Consider the following 15,676-nt stretch of genomic DNA (forward strand, 5'->3'; position numbering starts at 1 on the left):
TGGTCTCGGAGATTGGAGAGGAAAAGGGAATTGAAGATGACACAAAGGAAAGTAAAAAAAAAAAAAAAAAAAAAGGGACTAATCCAAGGAAAGAGGTAGAAAAAGGAACTGTCAAAGTAAGTAAATTGGGGGGAAGGGGAATAGTTCGTATGGATGGATGATGCAAGGGCGACCGCTGCAGGAGGGAAGAAGAAGAACAGCAAAAAAAGAGAGGGAGAGAGAGAGATTGAGGAATGACAGCACAGGGAGGCAGTCTGAGGGTAATCAGGCGCTAGGGGAAAAGTAGATTAGTGAGGAATTATCCCAATAGTTCAAACAAACTGGGAGTAGGAGTCAGATGGAAGAGGGATTGATTTCAAACAAACAGAGTCGGATGAAATAATAGTACTAATAAAAATAACAATAAATGGAGGTACGGTACAGAGTATTTGACGTGGGTTGGGCGAGAACGTGATTGTGATGGGGGGGGGGGGGGGGGGAACAAGATTGTTATGGTTTGGAAGGAATTCAGGGTCGTGCTACTAAGTTACTACCTTGACTACAAGTATGAGTACAACAGGTCTACTCTGATAAAGAGAGCCGAGGTGATGCGATGCGATCGATAGCTTGCTTGATTGACTGATCGAAGGGATTGAATGGGGGCTGATTGAGCGAGTGACTTGATTGTCCTCCCTCCCTCCCTCCCTCCCTTCCTTTCTTTCCATCCCCTGAGCTCAATAGTTAGTAGTAGGTAAGTAGGTAACTTAGCCACCAGAACGTCATTTCATCCCCAGACCATCCAGCAACCCAACCCAAAAAGAATACGAGCACGACCAAAGTTAATAATCATGATGACAACAATCCACCACCCCTTCAACCACTAGACTGGTTCCACAACACCTGACTTGTCTCAAATTACAGGCCACTTTCAGGGAATTGGAAATCACACAACCGATAGGAAGGAGAAGCGGAGCAAGAAGAAGAAATAGAAGAAGAAGAAGCAGAACAAACAGAAAGACTTCAGCTCTCTGGATTGAAGACGGAGTGCCTGACCCTCAAACATCCGTGCCGAATAGGATCATGGATGACTCTGCCTTTGCCAACCGACAAACCGACTGACTGACTGGAGGATAAACTAAAGGACGGGCTGCTGCTCAGGGTTCAAATCTCTTCGCTTCAAACGATTATTATTTCCTTTCCTTCTTCCCTTTTCCCTACATTAGTGTCTGTGGATCACAAGAATTGTCTCCTCCCTCCCTCCACTTTTGCTGTGCCACTTGGCCCCCCCTGTCTGCCTTAGACTAGTTGCTGGGCATGAGCCATCAGGGCAAGTCGCAGGTCATTCGATTCTTTCCCAAGGCTGGAAGAGCGGGGAACAAACCGACAAGCCACTCACAACTACTGGGTACTGGACCTCAGTGATTGCTCCGACGCTCCGAGATTAAATTTTGCATCTTTGGGCTTTACCCTTCCGGACGATCCGGGGGAAGGAGGGGAGCGACAGAAAAGCCCAGGGGCATTTAGTTGACCCAAATGCTGGTCAATTGGTGGTGATGGTCGTGGTTGGTACCTTGAGAATTCAAGGTTCGTGAGGGGGAAGCTAACTCAGTTAACTTGAGGGTCTCTTCATGACTATAATCATTGTCGGACTTCATGCATCAAGAGTAAGAGTCAGCTAATCATGACCTTATAATTGACCATCGTACTCTGTAGTGTATGCATCCATCAATCAGGCAGCAATCGCCTATCTGGCAGGCTATTCCACCCGGCATCCGTGCCTGGGGTGCAGTTTTACTGTTACTCCGAGAGATTCACATCCACATCTCACTCACACACACACACACACACACCGACTTGACTTGACTGACTGCTTGGCATCTGAACCAGCAATTATTGAGAAATCGGCCAGCGTCGGCGGGACCAACTTTGACCACGCGCCTTTCATGGATGGTCATTGGGTGGTCGGACGATGGCTGACCGTATGGAAAATGAGGAGGGATTCGGACTGACCCGACAATCAGAATTGCTCTCTTCAGACTTTACCTGCGGAGAGGGAAAAGAGTTCAGGCACAGATGGACTGAGGCTTGAAAAACTATACCCACTGCATCTATCTATCCACCCATGACTACCGGTAGTACTGAGTAGCTATGATGTGATACGAGAATCACTGATCTTCTGGAACCATACACCCACAGTGATCAGATATGATGAACAGATGAACGAATCCCATCCTCGGGCTGAGATCATAGTTCCCCCTCAGTCCCCTCAAACACAACAAACCAACCGAGGCTAGATCGCTCTTCTCGAATTTCTTATCTTTCTTTCTCTCTCTCTCTCTCTTTCACTCTCTACACTTCCAGTACAGCACTGTCACAGTACAACTCGCGTCACTCTCTCGCCACACCCCATAGGGCTAAAGGCTAAAAGATGACCTTATCGTCATAATGACAAGAAGACAAAGCGGGAAACCATTTCGACACTAACGAACCATAAACAGTAGCTTATTGCCCCCCCTTCCCTCTCCCTGGTCAATGATTAATGAGGAGAATTAACCAACGGATGCGGAGAGAATCCTCGTATCTGCCCATCACCCAAACCCCAGGTAAGTTAGTTACTGTAAGATGAAGTGAGTCGGTCACCTGCCATGCCCATCCATTATGCATATCCTCGAATAAGTTTAGCATCCATCCAGTACAACACTACAGTGTACTATACAGAGATAGATAGCCTCGTCCATGTGGCCTAGCCCGCGTCGAGGGGGCCATAGGGACATCAGAGTCACTAGTTAGCTAGCTAGCTAGCTCGTCCTACCAATAAGTTACTCCTTATTGACGACTTAAGGATAATCGGTCACCTTCTGCGCAGGGTCCGACAAGTGATAGTCAGTCAGTCAGTCAATCATCTCCGTCCCTTCCCCCCCTCCCCGCACGGCACACCACAACGCTCAGGCATCTCAACAACCCTTACCGACCTGACTACCTACATAGATACTCATATCCTCAAACTCTCACTTTTCTATCCCCCAGTACTCTGTACGGTAGATGTACTCCGTAGGTCCACCAGCTATCGCTTTGCATGAATAGTCCCATGCACAATCCAAAAAAAAAAAAAAAGAAAGCCATCCTACAATAAAGTATTCGACACGTCCGATCCAACCCATACATCAATACCTAATCGAGCCAAGGCGATCAAGAAGAAATAACCCGACACACACCCTACCGCAGTTTCAGACACCCCAGGAACCCGGGGACCTAAAGTACTGGTAGTTTGGTTCAACGATTAATTCGCGAGGCACAGGCACAGTCCTACAAGAAGGCGTGATCGGAGGCTGGTGTTCGTGCCACTGATACTACTATGCCCGGGTGCCTTCAGAACGTAAATGTGGGCCAGTGGCAACTTACCGCTTCCTCTATAGGCATGATCTGAAGCTTTTTCCACGAATGCCAATCATGGGTTGTGATAAAACCGGCAGATCTCAAATTATCTAATCCAGTTCCACTTTTACGTTCTCAAGGCACCTTACCGAGTACATACTACGATGGGAGGGAGGGGGTGGTAGCGTGCTCTCCTGCAGATCATCGGAGCCGCTCACATGGTCAGTTGCGCTTGAAGGGTTCGTGACAGGGCGCACACACACTGGACGATCCGGAGGATTGTAACCACGCGATGATGGGCGGAAGTCGCTTGTGCTGCACGTGGGACATACGGCGCTTGAGAAACTGAAGGTGGATGAACGGAGAAAAGTATCCCGGGGTGTATCTCATTGTCTACAACACATGCCACGTTCAGGTAAAAGGGGACAGATGTTAGGCTACTTATCAAGCTACAGGGCATCGAGAAAGACATAGGATTGTTGCCCTCCTATCAGAGTATCCGGTACTATATCTTCAGATACACATACATTAGCTGGGGGGCAGACCGTCATTCCCACTCGCCCTCCCCAAAGTGTATAGCCGGCAGATCTGCAAGACGTGAATGCAGTCAATCCTACCCACCACACCCCAATGCATCCAGAGAATTCTTTATACCCAGCTCACCAAGATGTTATCAGTCCGCCATCTCCAGCCCACGTGGTTTTTCTTGCGACTCTTCTAAAGCCCGAGACCCACACTCCCCATGTATAGTTCAACTTCAAGGGGTCGATCACTCTCTTCCCCAATGCTCTTCTCATCCCGCTGATCCATGCGGATGGGGCATCTAATCCACTTAAAACTCGCTTTGATGACAGTGCCATATAAAACAAAACTAGCCGTCGAAGAGGTAATCAACTCCGCGATAGAACGGGAACGGTTCAACCGCCCTTTCTCTGTCCAGCAGCGCCAGGCCCTGCAGTAGATGTGTTAGATGAATGCTGAGATCTCTGGCGGTCAAGACGGGGGAGGTGACCCATACCGATGGTGGCGCTAGCATTGCGCAATTCGATCTTCTTGCGTTCCATTTCGAGCTGTACGATTCATGTCAGACCACCACTGTTTGCGCAAGATCCACGAATGGCTAAATGACTCACCACCTTGCGTACTCGGGCAAGGGCAGCCGTGTCACCAGCCACCAGAGGCCGACAGTCGTCCACGTGGTATGGAGCCGCAATGGAAACTGCATCCGCCACAATGATCTTGGCCCCATCCCATCTCGCCGGCATGGTCCGACTGAAGGCGTCGAAGATGTCCTGCGCCTCCCGAGTCACGCCCTTGCCACGACGAGCCTCGCCTTCGTGCGCTTTAGCGATAGCATTGGCCTCTCGGTTCTTCAAGGAACGTATGTCGAGAGCGTGGAGGGGTGGTACTGCGTCGGCGAAGGACGGTCCGTCGGAGGCGGTGGCAGACGGGGCGAGGGAGAGGATTTGGACGGATTGTATACGCGAAATCGGGATGATGCGGTAGTTGCCGATCTGGGACTGCTTTCCATCGGCGGTGTCAATGGCGACTAGATTCGTGATAGGGTCAGCAGTAAAGAGGGTACCCTCAATCGTCGACGCGACCGGGGCTGTGCTGATGCGGACACTAGGAGATGATGATGGTATCAGCATACGGACGAATAGCACTTAGCCAGCAGCAGGCATCGGAAGCCGCTCATGGGCAACCAAATGCACATCAACACCAGGCTATACAAGCCCGAGAAGAACAGGGAGCTTTACCGTGCGCCAATGGCGCCGCTCAATGCCACTTCCAAAGGGACCATGGCGCCTGTCGCTCCCTGGCTTGTGGCTCCTGCGGTCGGTCCTTGCGCAGATGCTCTCGCTCCCACACTTGGACGTTTGTTGTCTGCCATAAGCCTGCCTCTGCTAAAGATGAAGGGTTCGAATGAGACTGTCCCACCAGCGACAGCACCAAGTCCAGCAAGGGTCCACTATCGGGGACTATGTCGACCGAGGCGAGATTGAGGTAGAACCTAATCAAGAGGAGAGGAACGGAGACACCTGTTAGAAGGACAAACTAGGTCAGCCCGGCAATCAGACTATTGTTAGGCAATGCTGGGAAATGCTGAAACCACGGTCGTTACTAACAATGACGATGGAACTTGGGCGCGGAACAGGCTGAAGTGGGACGGTGCGGGAACCGCAGTTGAAACAAAGTCGGACAAAAGAACGACAAGACAAGGAAATGCTAAGACGGCAATGTCCATACAAAATGATACCCACCCGACTTCAACCGATTGGAATGAGAGGAAGAGAGAGTTGAGCGCCTAGAACGCCGCACATGTAGGGGATTGAAATAAGATACTGAGGAAGGTTCCAGGAAGATGGAAGATGCAGAAAGAGGTCGGAGAGCGGCGACGTTTGGCCGACCCAATCGGGATTAGCTCAGGGCGGAGCGAGACTTCCGTTGCAGCACCAATGGATGTATGAGTTCTCATGCCATCATGACTACACTATTTACGAGTGTTTAGTAGAGGCCCACATTGTGCTTGCTTGCATGATTCAAAGCAAAAGCTACTTGTTTCACAGTCACACCACAACTGTAAAAGAAAAGAAAAGGGATCATTTTATTCCATACGTTTTTAAACGTAACAGTAAGCATCTAGATACATAGTACTATGAAGCAGAATTTGGTATACTTCCTGTTCGGCTTCTTGTTTTCATCATGTCATTCCTTCACTCAGGAAGCGCATAACGCGGACTCCCTGAGCTCAGTCCAACTGTCCCCTGCTAGACCCGTGCGAGGCTTCACGTCCAGCGTATTACATCGCGTGTTTGATTTAAACAATGTAGGTCGACGCAGAGACGTTGCCACCACGGCCGGTCCAGTTGACGTGGATGTCCTTACCCTCGGGGTAGGTCTCGCTAGCGTGCTCGGGCTTGATGCGGAAAGTGTGGGCACCGAAGTAATCACGCTGAGCCTGCAGCAGGTTGGCGGGGAGGTCCCGGGTGCGGTAGCCGTCGAAGAAGCTGAGGGCAGTGCTGAAAGCAGGAGTGGGGATACCCCAGAGAGCACCCTTGCTAACGACGTTTCTCCAGCCCTGCTGGGCGTTGTGGATGGCCTTGTTGAAGAAGTCGTCGAAGAGCAGGTTCTCAAGGTCGGGGTTGTTGCGGTAAGCGTTGGTGATGTCCTTAAGGAAGACGGAACGGATGATGCAGCCACCACGCCACATGAGGGCAATGGAGGGCTTGTTCAACTTCCAGCCGTACTCACGAGCAGCCTATTTAGGTTCACGTCAGAAACTGCATATCGGACTGGATGCGGGAAGAGTCTTACCTCCTGGATGAGCATGAAGCCCTGGGCGTAGGAGATGATCTTGGAGGCATACAGGGCCTGCTCGAGGTCCTTGATGAAAGCCTGCTTGTCACCATCGAACTCGGGGGTAGGGCCCTGGAGGAGGCCGCTGGCACGGATACGCTCGTCCTTGATAGCAGACAAGCAACGAGAGAAGACGGCCTCACCGATCAGGGTGACGGGCATGCCAAGGTCAAGAGCGTTGACGGCAGTCCACTTGCCGGTGCCCTTCTGACCAGCCTTGTCAAGGATCTTCTCGACGAGGGGAGTTCCATCCTCATCGTTGTAGTAGAGAATGTCACGGGTGATCTCAATCAGGAAGGAGTCCAAGACGCCCTTGTTCCACTCAGCGAAAACATCGGCAATCTCCTTGCCCTTAAGACCAAGACCGCGCTTGAGGATATCGTAAGCCTAGCGATAGATAGTATGATTAGCATCTGTACGTGACATTCCGATCCTTGATTCCTGCAGGCTGAATGACTTACCTCGCAAATGAGCTGCATGTCACCATACTCAATACCGTTGTGGACCATCTTGACGAAGTGACCAGCGCCCTCGTCACCGACCCAGTCGCAGCAGGCCTCACCGTCGCTCTTGGCGGCGATGCTCTGGAAGACATCCTTGATGTAGGGCCAAGCCTCCTCGTTACCACCGGGCATCAGGGAGGGACCGTAACGGGCACCCTCCTCACCACCGGAGACACCGCTGCCGACGAAGCGGATGCCCTTCTCGGCCAGGTACTTGGTGCGGCGGTTGCTGTCGGGGAAGTGGGAGTTACCACCATCGATGATGATATCACCCTCCTCAAGGTGGGGCAGAAGAGACTCAATGAACTGGTCAACGGGCTTTCCGGCCATAACCAGGAGCATGATACGACGGGGACGCTTGAGCTTGGCGCAGAACTCCTCGACGGAGTGGGCACCAACGATGGGCTTGCCTGTTTGTACGCCATGATGAGTTGATTTTGTTTGGAATATGATGCCGATATGAAACTTACCCTTAGCCTCGTTCTCCAAGAAGCGGTCGACCTTGGAGGTGGTACGGTTGTAGGCGCAGACGGTGAAGCCGTGGTCAGCAGCGTTAAGGATCAGGTTCTGACCCATAACGGCCAGACCGATGAGACCGAAATCAGCACTAGGCAAAGAACGCGCCGGAGCGCCGACATTGATGCCGGCGAGGCGGGCGCTGAAGTCAGTCGCCAGGTTCTATGTCAATAGGTGGGTAGATAGAAAAGAAAATGACGAACGAGGGGATTGATCCCGTTGTTTGAGAACGTCGGGATCAATGCGACCCTCTGGACCTGCGGCCTCCTCATCGTGATAATTCACAGACGAAGGGCAATTCGAGTTCATGACAATGACCCGAAAGTCATCTCGAGGCTAGTGTACGCTCCAAGATGGTAGCCGCATGGTGAAAGAGGATCGACCAATGCATGCATGAAGGAATGCAATGCATGGATGATGGTAATGATGATGATGATGATGATGATGATGAAGCATCAAGACAGAGGAGTGGTAGAGTTACTTACACAGCTTGGTCGGCCATGATGAAATTGTGGGGGGTGGGAGGGGAGGAGAAAATTAGGTATGGTTTTTTTGGAGAAGAGAAGCAAAAGAGATGAGGTAGTTAAGAAGAGGGTGGGAGTGACGGAGGATATATGAGGAGAGAAGGAAGAGGGACCAAGAAGGGGAAGATGGGAACGGGGCAAGCGAGGGACCGTAAGAAGGAAAGCATTGGAAGATGTCAGAGCAGGATTCACGCAATGTGGACGGGGCTTACGGAGCAGCTCTTCCGTCATGGGTGGGACGGGAGGTTGAGTTGGGTTGAGCGGGGCAATAATCGATTATGGATAGACTAGAAGGGGAGGAAGCAAAGAGGGGAGGAGAACACCACTAGGCAGAGGGAGGGAGCAGAGTCCTCCGGTGAGACCGGCCAGCTTCTTTTGGTAATTTGGTAACTACCTACAGATCAGATATATGAATTGATCATGATAAAAGAGTAACAGAAATTAGACTACATTGCAATTGCTCAGTATTGAATCGGACTCTATTCAAATGGCTCTACGTATCCAATCATTTAATCAGTGTGAGATGGCAGTATTCATAGATACCACAGTTTCCATGGTGGTAGCTGTTGTGAATCTAATGATGATGCTCTCTCTCTCTCTCTTTCTCTCCCTGCTCTGATGGCGGGGCAATGGAGGGGCACAGCAACCGGCAGCGGCACTGCAGAAAATCCGCTAGAATCCGGCCTACATCGGCCCTGAAAAAGGAATTTGTCCCAGAGTAGCGCTTTCGGTGAAGCTCGTTCGGGAACGGATAAATTGGGACCGCCTTCCAAGTCCATTCCCACTCTTTCTGCCCCCCACTCTCATCGGTTCACCCATATGCTCAAGTAAGAAGTATGTGTATGAGTGTACGGAGTACTCATCCATGATCCATACGAGACCCGACAACCACTTAACCGCTTAATCTCCCTTCATCATCTTCATTCTCCCAGAAGGTGAGACCGGGATGATTGGCCATCGCCATCAATGGTAACTAACCTACTCCGTAGCTTGCCGCCAAATAGACCGGATTATCAGAGCGGATAATCCATCCCTCCCTCTAGGCTTAAAGCCGATCAGAACAATTCCCGCCGGAGAAATCTACTCCATTTCCGGGGACTCTGATCATCCCGCATCTGCTAATTAGTCTAAAGCTCAACGAAGCCGATGGGGGTTCTTTTCTCCGTGCTAGTCAATTCAGTATGGTCTGCACTTGGAGTCTTTGCTCAAAGATAGTAACTTGAGTATGAGTAGTAGTCTGTGGTCGGCAACTGCATTTCCCAGTCAGGTTTAGGGTGGGGGTCAAGTTGCATCACATGGGTTCAATCACTCGAATCAATCATAATCGGTTGGGGGTTCAGGACCACCACCACGCAGTGTGGCTAGCCTGCGCTGAGTAAGAAGATCGGGGCCAGCCAAATCATTGACTCGACTCGCCCGCGGGGGTTCCTGAACTTCGATATCATGCAGCTCGCAGGACGGAGTATGCGTGTAGTAGCATTCACCTCACTACCAGGCAATAAGCAGGTTGTTACTTCAAGGCACTAAGGCGGTAGCAGGTTGTCCCTCGTATAGCTCATCCTCGTATAGACCGGACTGACTTGGTTTCCAAAGAGGAAACTCCCCGCTGATACGTTACGTCGCTACGTATTCGAGTCATTCGTTGTCAAGCCTACATACCAGTGTTGAAGAGCGCTTTCTCTCTCGATGGAGGAGGCTAGGCTAGCTTGGACCAGAACAATCAGATTCAAGGATTCAGCAACGATGCGTTCGCTATCTGCATGCATCGGTAGCAGGTCACGTGTAGCCGCAGCCTCTGCGGCAGCAGGGTGCAATGGTCTGTTTGCACTTTACGGCAGGCTTTTGCAGTCGCCAGCGCACTTTTTCTCTTGCCGGCTGTGTCTGTTGCTTCAGGCATGTAGAACCATCTGCCAGCCCATCCACTCACACTATCCTCACTGACAAAACCAGATTTCCATACCATTCTCCTCTTCCTGATCACCGTCTCGCGATCCCAATCAATACTGCAACTCCCAAGCAAGCGCTATTAGCGTCTATCATCAACTATATACCCAGTCTTCCAGGCTGTGTGGTCTGGCTTGAGATACGGCATACGGCCTTTCACCTTCCAGTCACACATCTTCCGCACCGGGATTCGGGACCTTTTTCAGGCGTGACGTCTGGCGTATTGACTGCGACGTCAGTCAGGCCCTGAAGGTACGTGTCTGTTGCTAGTTGCTGAACAGCGCATCACACTATCCACCGTTTCTCCCTTGTACCGAACTCTCCGTTCATCATGTCCTTTCCGCCACCTCCAGGTCTTAGGCAAGCACCTTCGTCGCTCCCTGCGCGTCCGCCACCACCAGCGAGCACTGCTTCGCCTGCCACCTACCAACAACCCGCATACTCGGCTGCGCCCTCGTATGCGCCGCCCGGTGCAAGCAGCGGGTATGGTAGTCACGGGCCGTCGCGACCGGGCTACGGCGCCGCCACTGCCTTCGCACCGCGCTCAGTAGCCTCAACTCAACCCTACCGTACCAGCAGTCCTGTGGTGTCCGCTCCACCTACCTCAACCAGCGGCTATGCAACACCAACCACGACCGGCTACGGTAATTACTACCCACCACAACAACAACCACAAGCATCGTACCAGAGCGCCCCGACCTACTACGGCGCCCCGGCCCAGTACAATGACGGCACCTCGTATGGCCCGTCTGTGCCACGGATCCAGAACCCCTTCCAGCCCGCCGCCGGAAGGGGCTACGGTGGTCGCAATGACTCCGGCATGGATCCGGAGACGGAAGCGCAGATTGCGCAATGGCAGAGCGCCTACGCGAATAAAGAGGAACTCCCGGCCCCCGGCAAGGTCCCTGGACGCCGAGATGCCAACCAGGGAATCGGGGCTGGGCCTGCATCCGGCGCGAACACGCCATCCGGCGCCGCCACCGGTGCCAACACGCCGGCGCCGATCGTGGGGGTGCCCGAGCCCGCGCCAAAGACAGTTGTCCGCTCCGGTGGTGGACAGAACTGGACCGACTCGACACTCTTGGAGTGGGATCCGGCGCACTTCCGTCTGTTCGTGGGAAACTTGGCGGGCGAGGTTACGGACGATTCCCTGCTGAAGGCGTTCGCCAAGTACACGTCGGTGCAGAAGGCGCGGGTGATCCGCGACAAGCGCACGCAGAAGAGCAAGGGCTACGGATTTGTCAGCTTCAGCGACGGCGACGACTATTTCAAGGCGGCGCGAGAAATGCAAGGCAAGTACATCGGCTCGCATCCGGTTCTGCTCCGGCGGGCCACCACCGAGGTCCGGCCCGTGTCCAACAACAAGAATGGGAAGAAGCACGGGGGTGGAGGCGGCTCGGGTGGGGGCAGTGCTGGGGGGGGCAAGGTCAAGCATGATGGAGTCAAGAAGCATGGAAAGACCAAGGGCGGACTGAAGATTCTCGGATGATCGATGGGATTGAGTGTACTTTGTACGCAGGCTCTCGATCAAGTAGGCAATCCGATGACGACTTATGCTACGACTGGGGTACATGATAGAAACCTGAAGCATCCTGTAATTTTCGGGTAGTTCAATTTGTACGCAATATACCCTTATCCTCATCCTCGATACGTCAACACACATGCTCAAAACATACTCGGTGATATATAAACAATCCCCCAAACCAGAACACCTAGGGTCGAAACCAGTCCACCCTTCCTAAGCCCTCGAAAGAAACCCAAGCAAAATCCATGGAAAAACCAATAACAAACCCTCTCACTTGTAGATGGACACCTCCCACCTCCTCAAGCCCCTCAAGCCTTCCAGCTCATCCCTCCCCCGTCGTAGAGTCAACCATAATCCCATCATCCATTGCATCATATCATAAGTCATAACCACATTCAAACAACATAAACAACCAAGCCCCAATCCAGCAGGTGCATAAATATACCACAGAAGATTCACGATCAACTTGACTCGACTCGACTCCAAGAAACACCTTTTCCAGCGAGTGCGCGATAGCATCAACCGAGAGAAAAACCCACCAACCGAAGTTGGTGAGGAGGGGGGGGGGGGGAGTGAAGAATCACCCACCCCCGCCTTCCTCCCCGCTCTCCTCATCGATGGGCCGTTTCGGGTGCGTAACGCGGTTCCTCATCGTGTGGATGCCGTAGCCCGCGATGGCGAGGATGATGAACAGGACGATGATGATCACCGCGATGGCGATGTTTTCTTGCATTGTTGCCCGTTGTTGGTGGAGTTGTGGTTGGGTATGGTGGGGGTTGGATGGTGAGGTGAGCTCTGGGGAGCTGAGGTTCCAAGTTGTTGTGGATGGGGGTGGTTAATTGGGGTTGCGGTTGCAATGTCTCATGGGATCGGTGGACGTAGATCTGATGTGTGTGTAGGTAGGTAGGTAGGTAGGTGTTTATCGATCTGTGCGCACGATCTGTGGGGGACGGATCTAGATTTTGGTTCCTCAGGAATGTATGTATGTGGATGGGGTGTCAAATTATCCGGGAGATATATTGATGGTATATATGTATGGGTTTGGGATTCCAAGGGAGGAGAGGAAGATGGAGAAAGTAGAATGGGGGAGGGCTGGCATGTTTGTGGGACAACTTATAAGGTTCCAATTGTCCACACACAGCAGCCAGCCAGCCAGCCTTGAGTGACCATTGAGTGATCATGGATGGAGTCAATCAGTGCCTGGGCAAGTAAGTGTTCCCCAGCCATGCTGTTTTTACTGCCTGGCCTTGTTTATTGCGGGTGGCTGGGGAAATGCGGTGATGCGGTGATGCTAAGTTGCTAAGTTGCTGCGTTGCCGGCGCTAAGGCTCGAGTTGGTCAAGCCTTGAGGTCGGTGGTTGATGCTATTTCGGGCAATCAGCTTTAGCAGTGGAAACTTAGCTCCAAGTTGATTGTTTATTCTGGATAGGCTATAAACCTTCGTCGGGTTGTTGATCGGGGATGTTGGGCTGTAATGTACGGAGTACTGTACATCTAGGTACTGTATATAATACCCAGGTTGTCTGCAGTGGAAACGCAATGAGGTATGAGCCCGCACAGTTTATAGGGCTGTTGTCCACTCGGACAAACTGATACTTCCATAGTACCTCATCTGAGGTCGAACAACTCATTCAAAACTAGTCCTCCGAATGAGATTGACACCCTTCATCATCATCGCTCTCCTCATCCTTCTTCGTCTTCACTGTCTTCCCCTTCTTCTTCCCCGCCCCATTCATCATGTCCATCAGCGTCTTCTGTCCCTTCTTCGCGCCCGATCCCTTGGCTGCCTTCTTCTCGTCCGCCTCCAGCTTCCGCATATACTGCTCCATCTGCTTCTCCCGCATCTCCTTCCCCTCGTCCGCCAATCTCGCTTCCAGAGCTCGGAACTCCTCTCCCTCCGGATCCATGCCGATCAAAGACTCGAGAAGCTCAATCTCCTTCGCCCAGACACTGGGATCGGCGACCAGCTTCCCCGCAGCACCGGCTGGTTTCTTCGGGGCCTTCTTCTTGCCCTTCGCCTGCCCAGCCTCCCCATCCTCCCCGCCCTCATCCTTCGTTACGGTTTTGGCTTCTGGCCGGTCGATCGGCGTCTCCAGGATCATGGGCACGCCCTCAAATCGCTTCTCATTCATAACATTGTGAAATGCACGTAGGCCCAGGAATCCCGTCCCAATGTTCGCGTGCAGATCCCGTTTACTACCGCGGGGCGCTTTCGAGTCGTTAAGATGGAGGGCCCGGAGATGTTGGATGCCGATCAAGTCCTCGAATTCCTGCATGAAGGCCGCGAAGCCGGTGGCGCTGACAAGGTCGTAGCCCGCCGCGAAACTGTGACAGGTGTCGATGCAGATGCCAATTCGCGGGTGCAAGTCAGCAGGGATCTGGGCGAGCAGATCCTTGAATTCCGAAAGGGAGCCACCGATCGTGCTGCCGTGGCCACACATGGTTTCGAGGACCGGGATCACGGTCGTGGTGGCGCGGAGGGCAGAGGTGAGAGCGGAGGCTAGTCGGGTGATAGCACTGGCGTGTGGAGTAGAGTTGGCAGAGCCGGGACTGTTCGCACATCATCAGTATTCGTGTTGTAGAGGTCATGTGTGCAGAGGGTACGCAGAGCTGGCTGGCTTACTGGAAGTTATATAGTTGGATGCCCAGAGCTTCGCACCGACGGAGATCGTCGAGGAAGGAGTCGTAGGCTTGCTTGGCTTTGGCTTTGTCATCTTGGGCCAGGTTCACAAGATAAGAGCCGTGCGGAAGGATGTGTCTGGGTTTGAGGTAAGTTGGGGGCAGATGACAGATTGGCGTAGGGGAGCTCACTTTGCTGCATCATACTTGTGCTCTTTACACATGGCGCGAAATTGATCTCGATGGTCATCCTGAAGGGGTGGATTGTCCCATTTCCTTTGCGACTTGAGGAAGAGAGCAAATGCGTTTCCTCTGACGTCTCGTTAGTCGATGGCCATCAGAAGGAGACTCTATGGGACTCACCCTATGTGCATGCTGTTGTTCACCGAGTTGAAAACGCCTATACCGATTATTAGTACCAGGACAACAATTCATAAGATAAACTGGAAGCCAAGTCGACGCACCTTTGGCTGCGCTGACATGCGCGCCGACAAGCATGCGCAATCCCTGGGTCCGAGATCTCAAGGGCACCATCTCGGCTTCTTTTGTTTTCTGCTGCCTGGAGACCTTAACCGTTTTCGATACCTTCTCCTCAGCCACTTCCTCCTTCACTGAATTGACGTTGTCTTCTGTTGGTGCCTTCACAGTGACCGTTGTCTCAATCTCTTCTTCCACTTCCTGCTTAACTGCGGCGGCGGCGGCGGCGGAGGCGGCTGCCTTGCCTTGACGAGCTTTGTTGTTTGTCGAAGTCCCTGGACTCGCAGTTTTGACTTCACTGCCAGTTTCCAATTTAATCGGAATCGTAGACAATGAAGCAGCAGAAACTCCAGCTGTCTTAACGCGCTTGGACCGACGAAGTGGGGAGGTTCGTTCGCGATCTTCGCCGATAAGCTTGCGTTTTTGGTCTTCCGGAGAGCGCGGTGGCGAGACGGCGACAGCGCTGGATGCTGCTTTGCGAGCACCGCGAGGAGGCATCGTACCTTTGTCTGTCAACAGCGAGTAGGACTCAACAATTATTGGATGATATTCGAAAATCAAGTAGTCCGATGATTAGACGGTAGGTCGACCAAAACTGTCAAAATTGGCGGTTTGGCGATATGGAGACGCGGAGCGGAGCGGACTTTGCAGGGTCGAGGCCTTGCGTTACTCCCTTGGAGGCAGCCAGTGGTTCTGTCAACGTAATACCACCATGATGTCAAGAGAAAAAGTCTTGATCACCTCCACATAGTTACAGATAATTGATACTTCTACATCATCTCAGAACCTTGCAAGGCAGTCACCTACTCGATACACACTAGAATGGAGGGCAACCAACTGGTGGCAGCTTCAATT

The 15,676-nt window shown here is 52.3% G+C and overlaps 5 protein-coding genes across 5 annotated transcripts; 1 reads left to right on the forward strand and 4 right to left on the reverse strand.

Annotated features, from left to right (window-relative positions):
- Positions 1 to 3,838: 3,838 nt before the first annotated feature.
- BO72DRAFT_451861 (anticodon-binding domain-containing protein) lies at positions 3,839 to 5,709 on the reverse strand. Its single transcript, XM_040945595.1, has 5 exons — positions 5,484 to 5,709; positions 5,115 to 5,396; positions 4,488 to 4,980; positions 4,373 to 4,424; positions 3,839 to 4,306 (listed from the first exon to the last, which is right to left on the reverse strand). Exons 2-5 carry the CDS (start codon positions 5,246 to 5,248, stop codon positions 4,272 to 4,274), a joined length of 714 nt encoding a protein of 237 aa, XP_040797339.1. The 5' UTR covers positions 5,249 to 5,396; positions 5,484 to 5,709; the 3' UTR covers positions 3,839 to 4,271.
- A 239-nt stretch (positions 5,710 to 5,948) lies between these two features.
- BO72DRAFT_451862 (NADP(+)-dependent, decarboxylating phosphogluconate dehydrogenase) lies at positions 5,949 to 8,513 on the reverse strand. Its single transcript, XM_040945596.1, has 5 exons — positions 8,219 to 8,513; positions 7,688 to 7,824; positions 7,176 to 7,627; positions 6,673 to 7,101; positions 5,949 to 6,616 (listed from the first exon to the last, which is right to left on the reverse strand). The coding sequence occupies exons 1-5, from the start codon at positions 8,233 to 8,235 to the stop codon at positions 6,176 to 6,178; spliced, it is 1,476 nt and encodes a 491-aa protein (XP_040797340.1). The 5' UTR covers positions 8,236 to 8,513; the 3' UTR covers positions 5,949 to 6,175.
- A 1,852-nt stretch (positions 8,514 to 10,365) lies between these two features.
- BO72DRAFT_245672 (RNP domain protein) lies at positions 10,366 to 11,843 on the forward strand. Its single transcript, XM_040939972.1, has one exon. It carries the CDS (start codon positions 10,533 to 10,535, stop codon positions 11,688 to 11,690), a length of 1,158 nt encoding a protein of 385 aa, XP_040797341.1. The 5' UTR covers positions 10,366 to 10,532; the 3' UTR covers positions 11,691 to 11,843.
- Positions 11,844 to 12,523, reverse strand: BO72DRAFT_245671 (uncharacterized protein). Its single transcript, XM_040939971.1, has one exon. It carries the CDS (start codon positions 12,339 to 12,341, stop codon positions 11,997 to 11,999), a length of 345 nt encoding a protein of 114 aa, XP_040797342.1. The 5' UTR covers positions 12,342 to 12,523; the 3' UTR covers positions 11,844 to 11,996.
- Positions 12,524 to 13,169: 646 nt separating this feature from the next.
- Positions 13,170 to 15,600, reverse strand: BO72DRAFT_480328 (DNA-(apurinic or apyrimidinic site) lyase APN1). Its single transcript, XM_040947627.1, has 5 exons — positions 14,809 to 15,600; positions 14,708 to 14,744; positions 14,537 to 14,656; positions 14,349 to 14,483; positions 13,170 to 14,275 (listed from the first exon to the last, which is right to left on the reverse strand). The coding sequence occupies exons 1-5, from the start codon at positions 15,317 to 15,319 to the stop codon at positions 13,363 to 13,365; spliced, it is 1,716 nt and encodes a 571-aa protein (XP_040797343.1). The 5' UTR covers positions 15,320 to 15,600; the 3' UTR covers positions 13,170 to 13,362.
- Positions 15,601 to 15,676: the final 76 nt, after the last annotated feature.

Source organism: Aspergillus fijiensis (assembly GCF_003184825.1).
Source record: "Aspergillus fijiensis CBS 313.89 unplaced genomic scaffold BO72scaffold_61, whole genome shotgun sequence".
NCBI classification, from domain to species: Eukaryota; Fungi; Ascomycota; class Eurotiomycetes; order Eurotiales; family Aspergillaceae; genus Aspergillus; species Aspergillus fijiensis.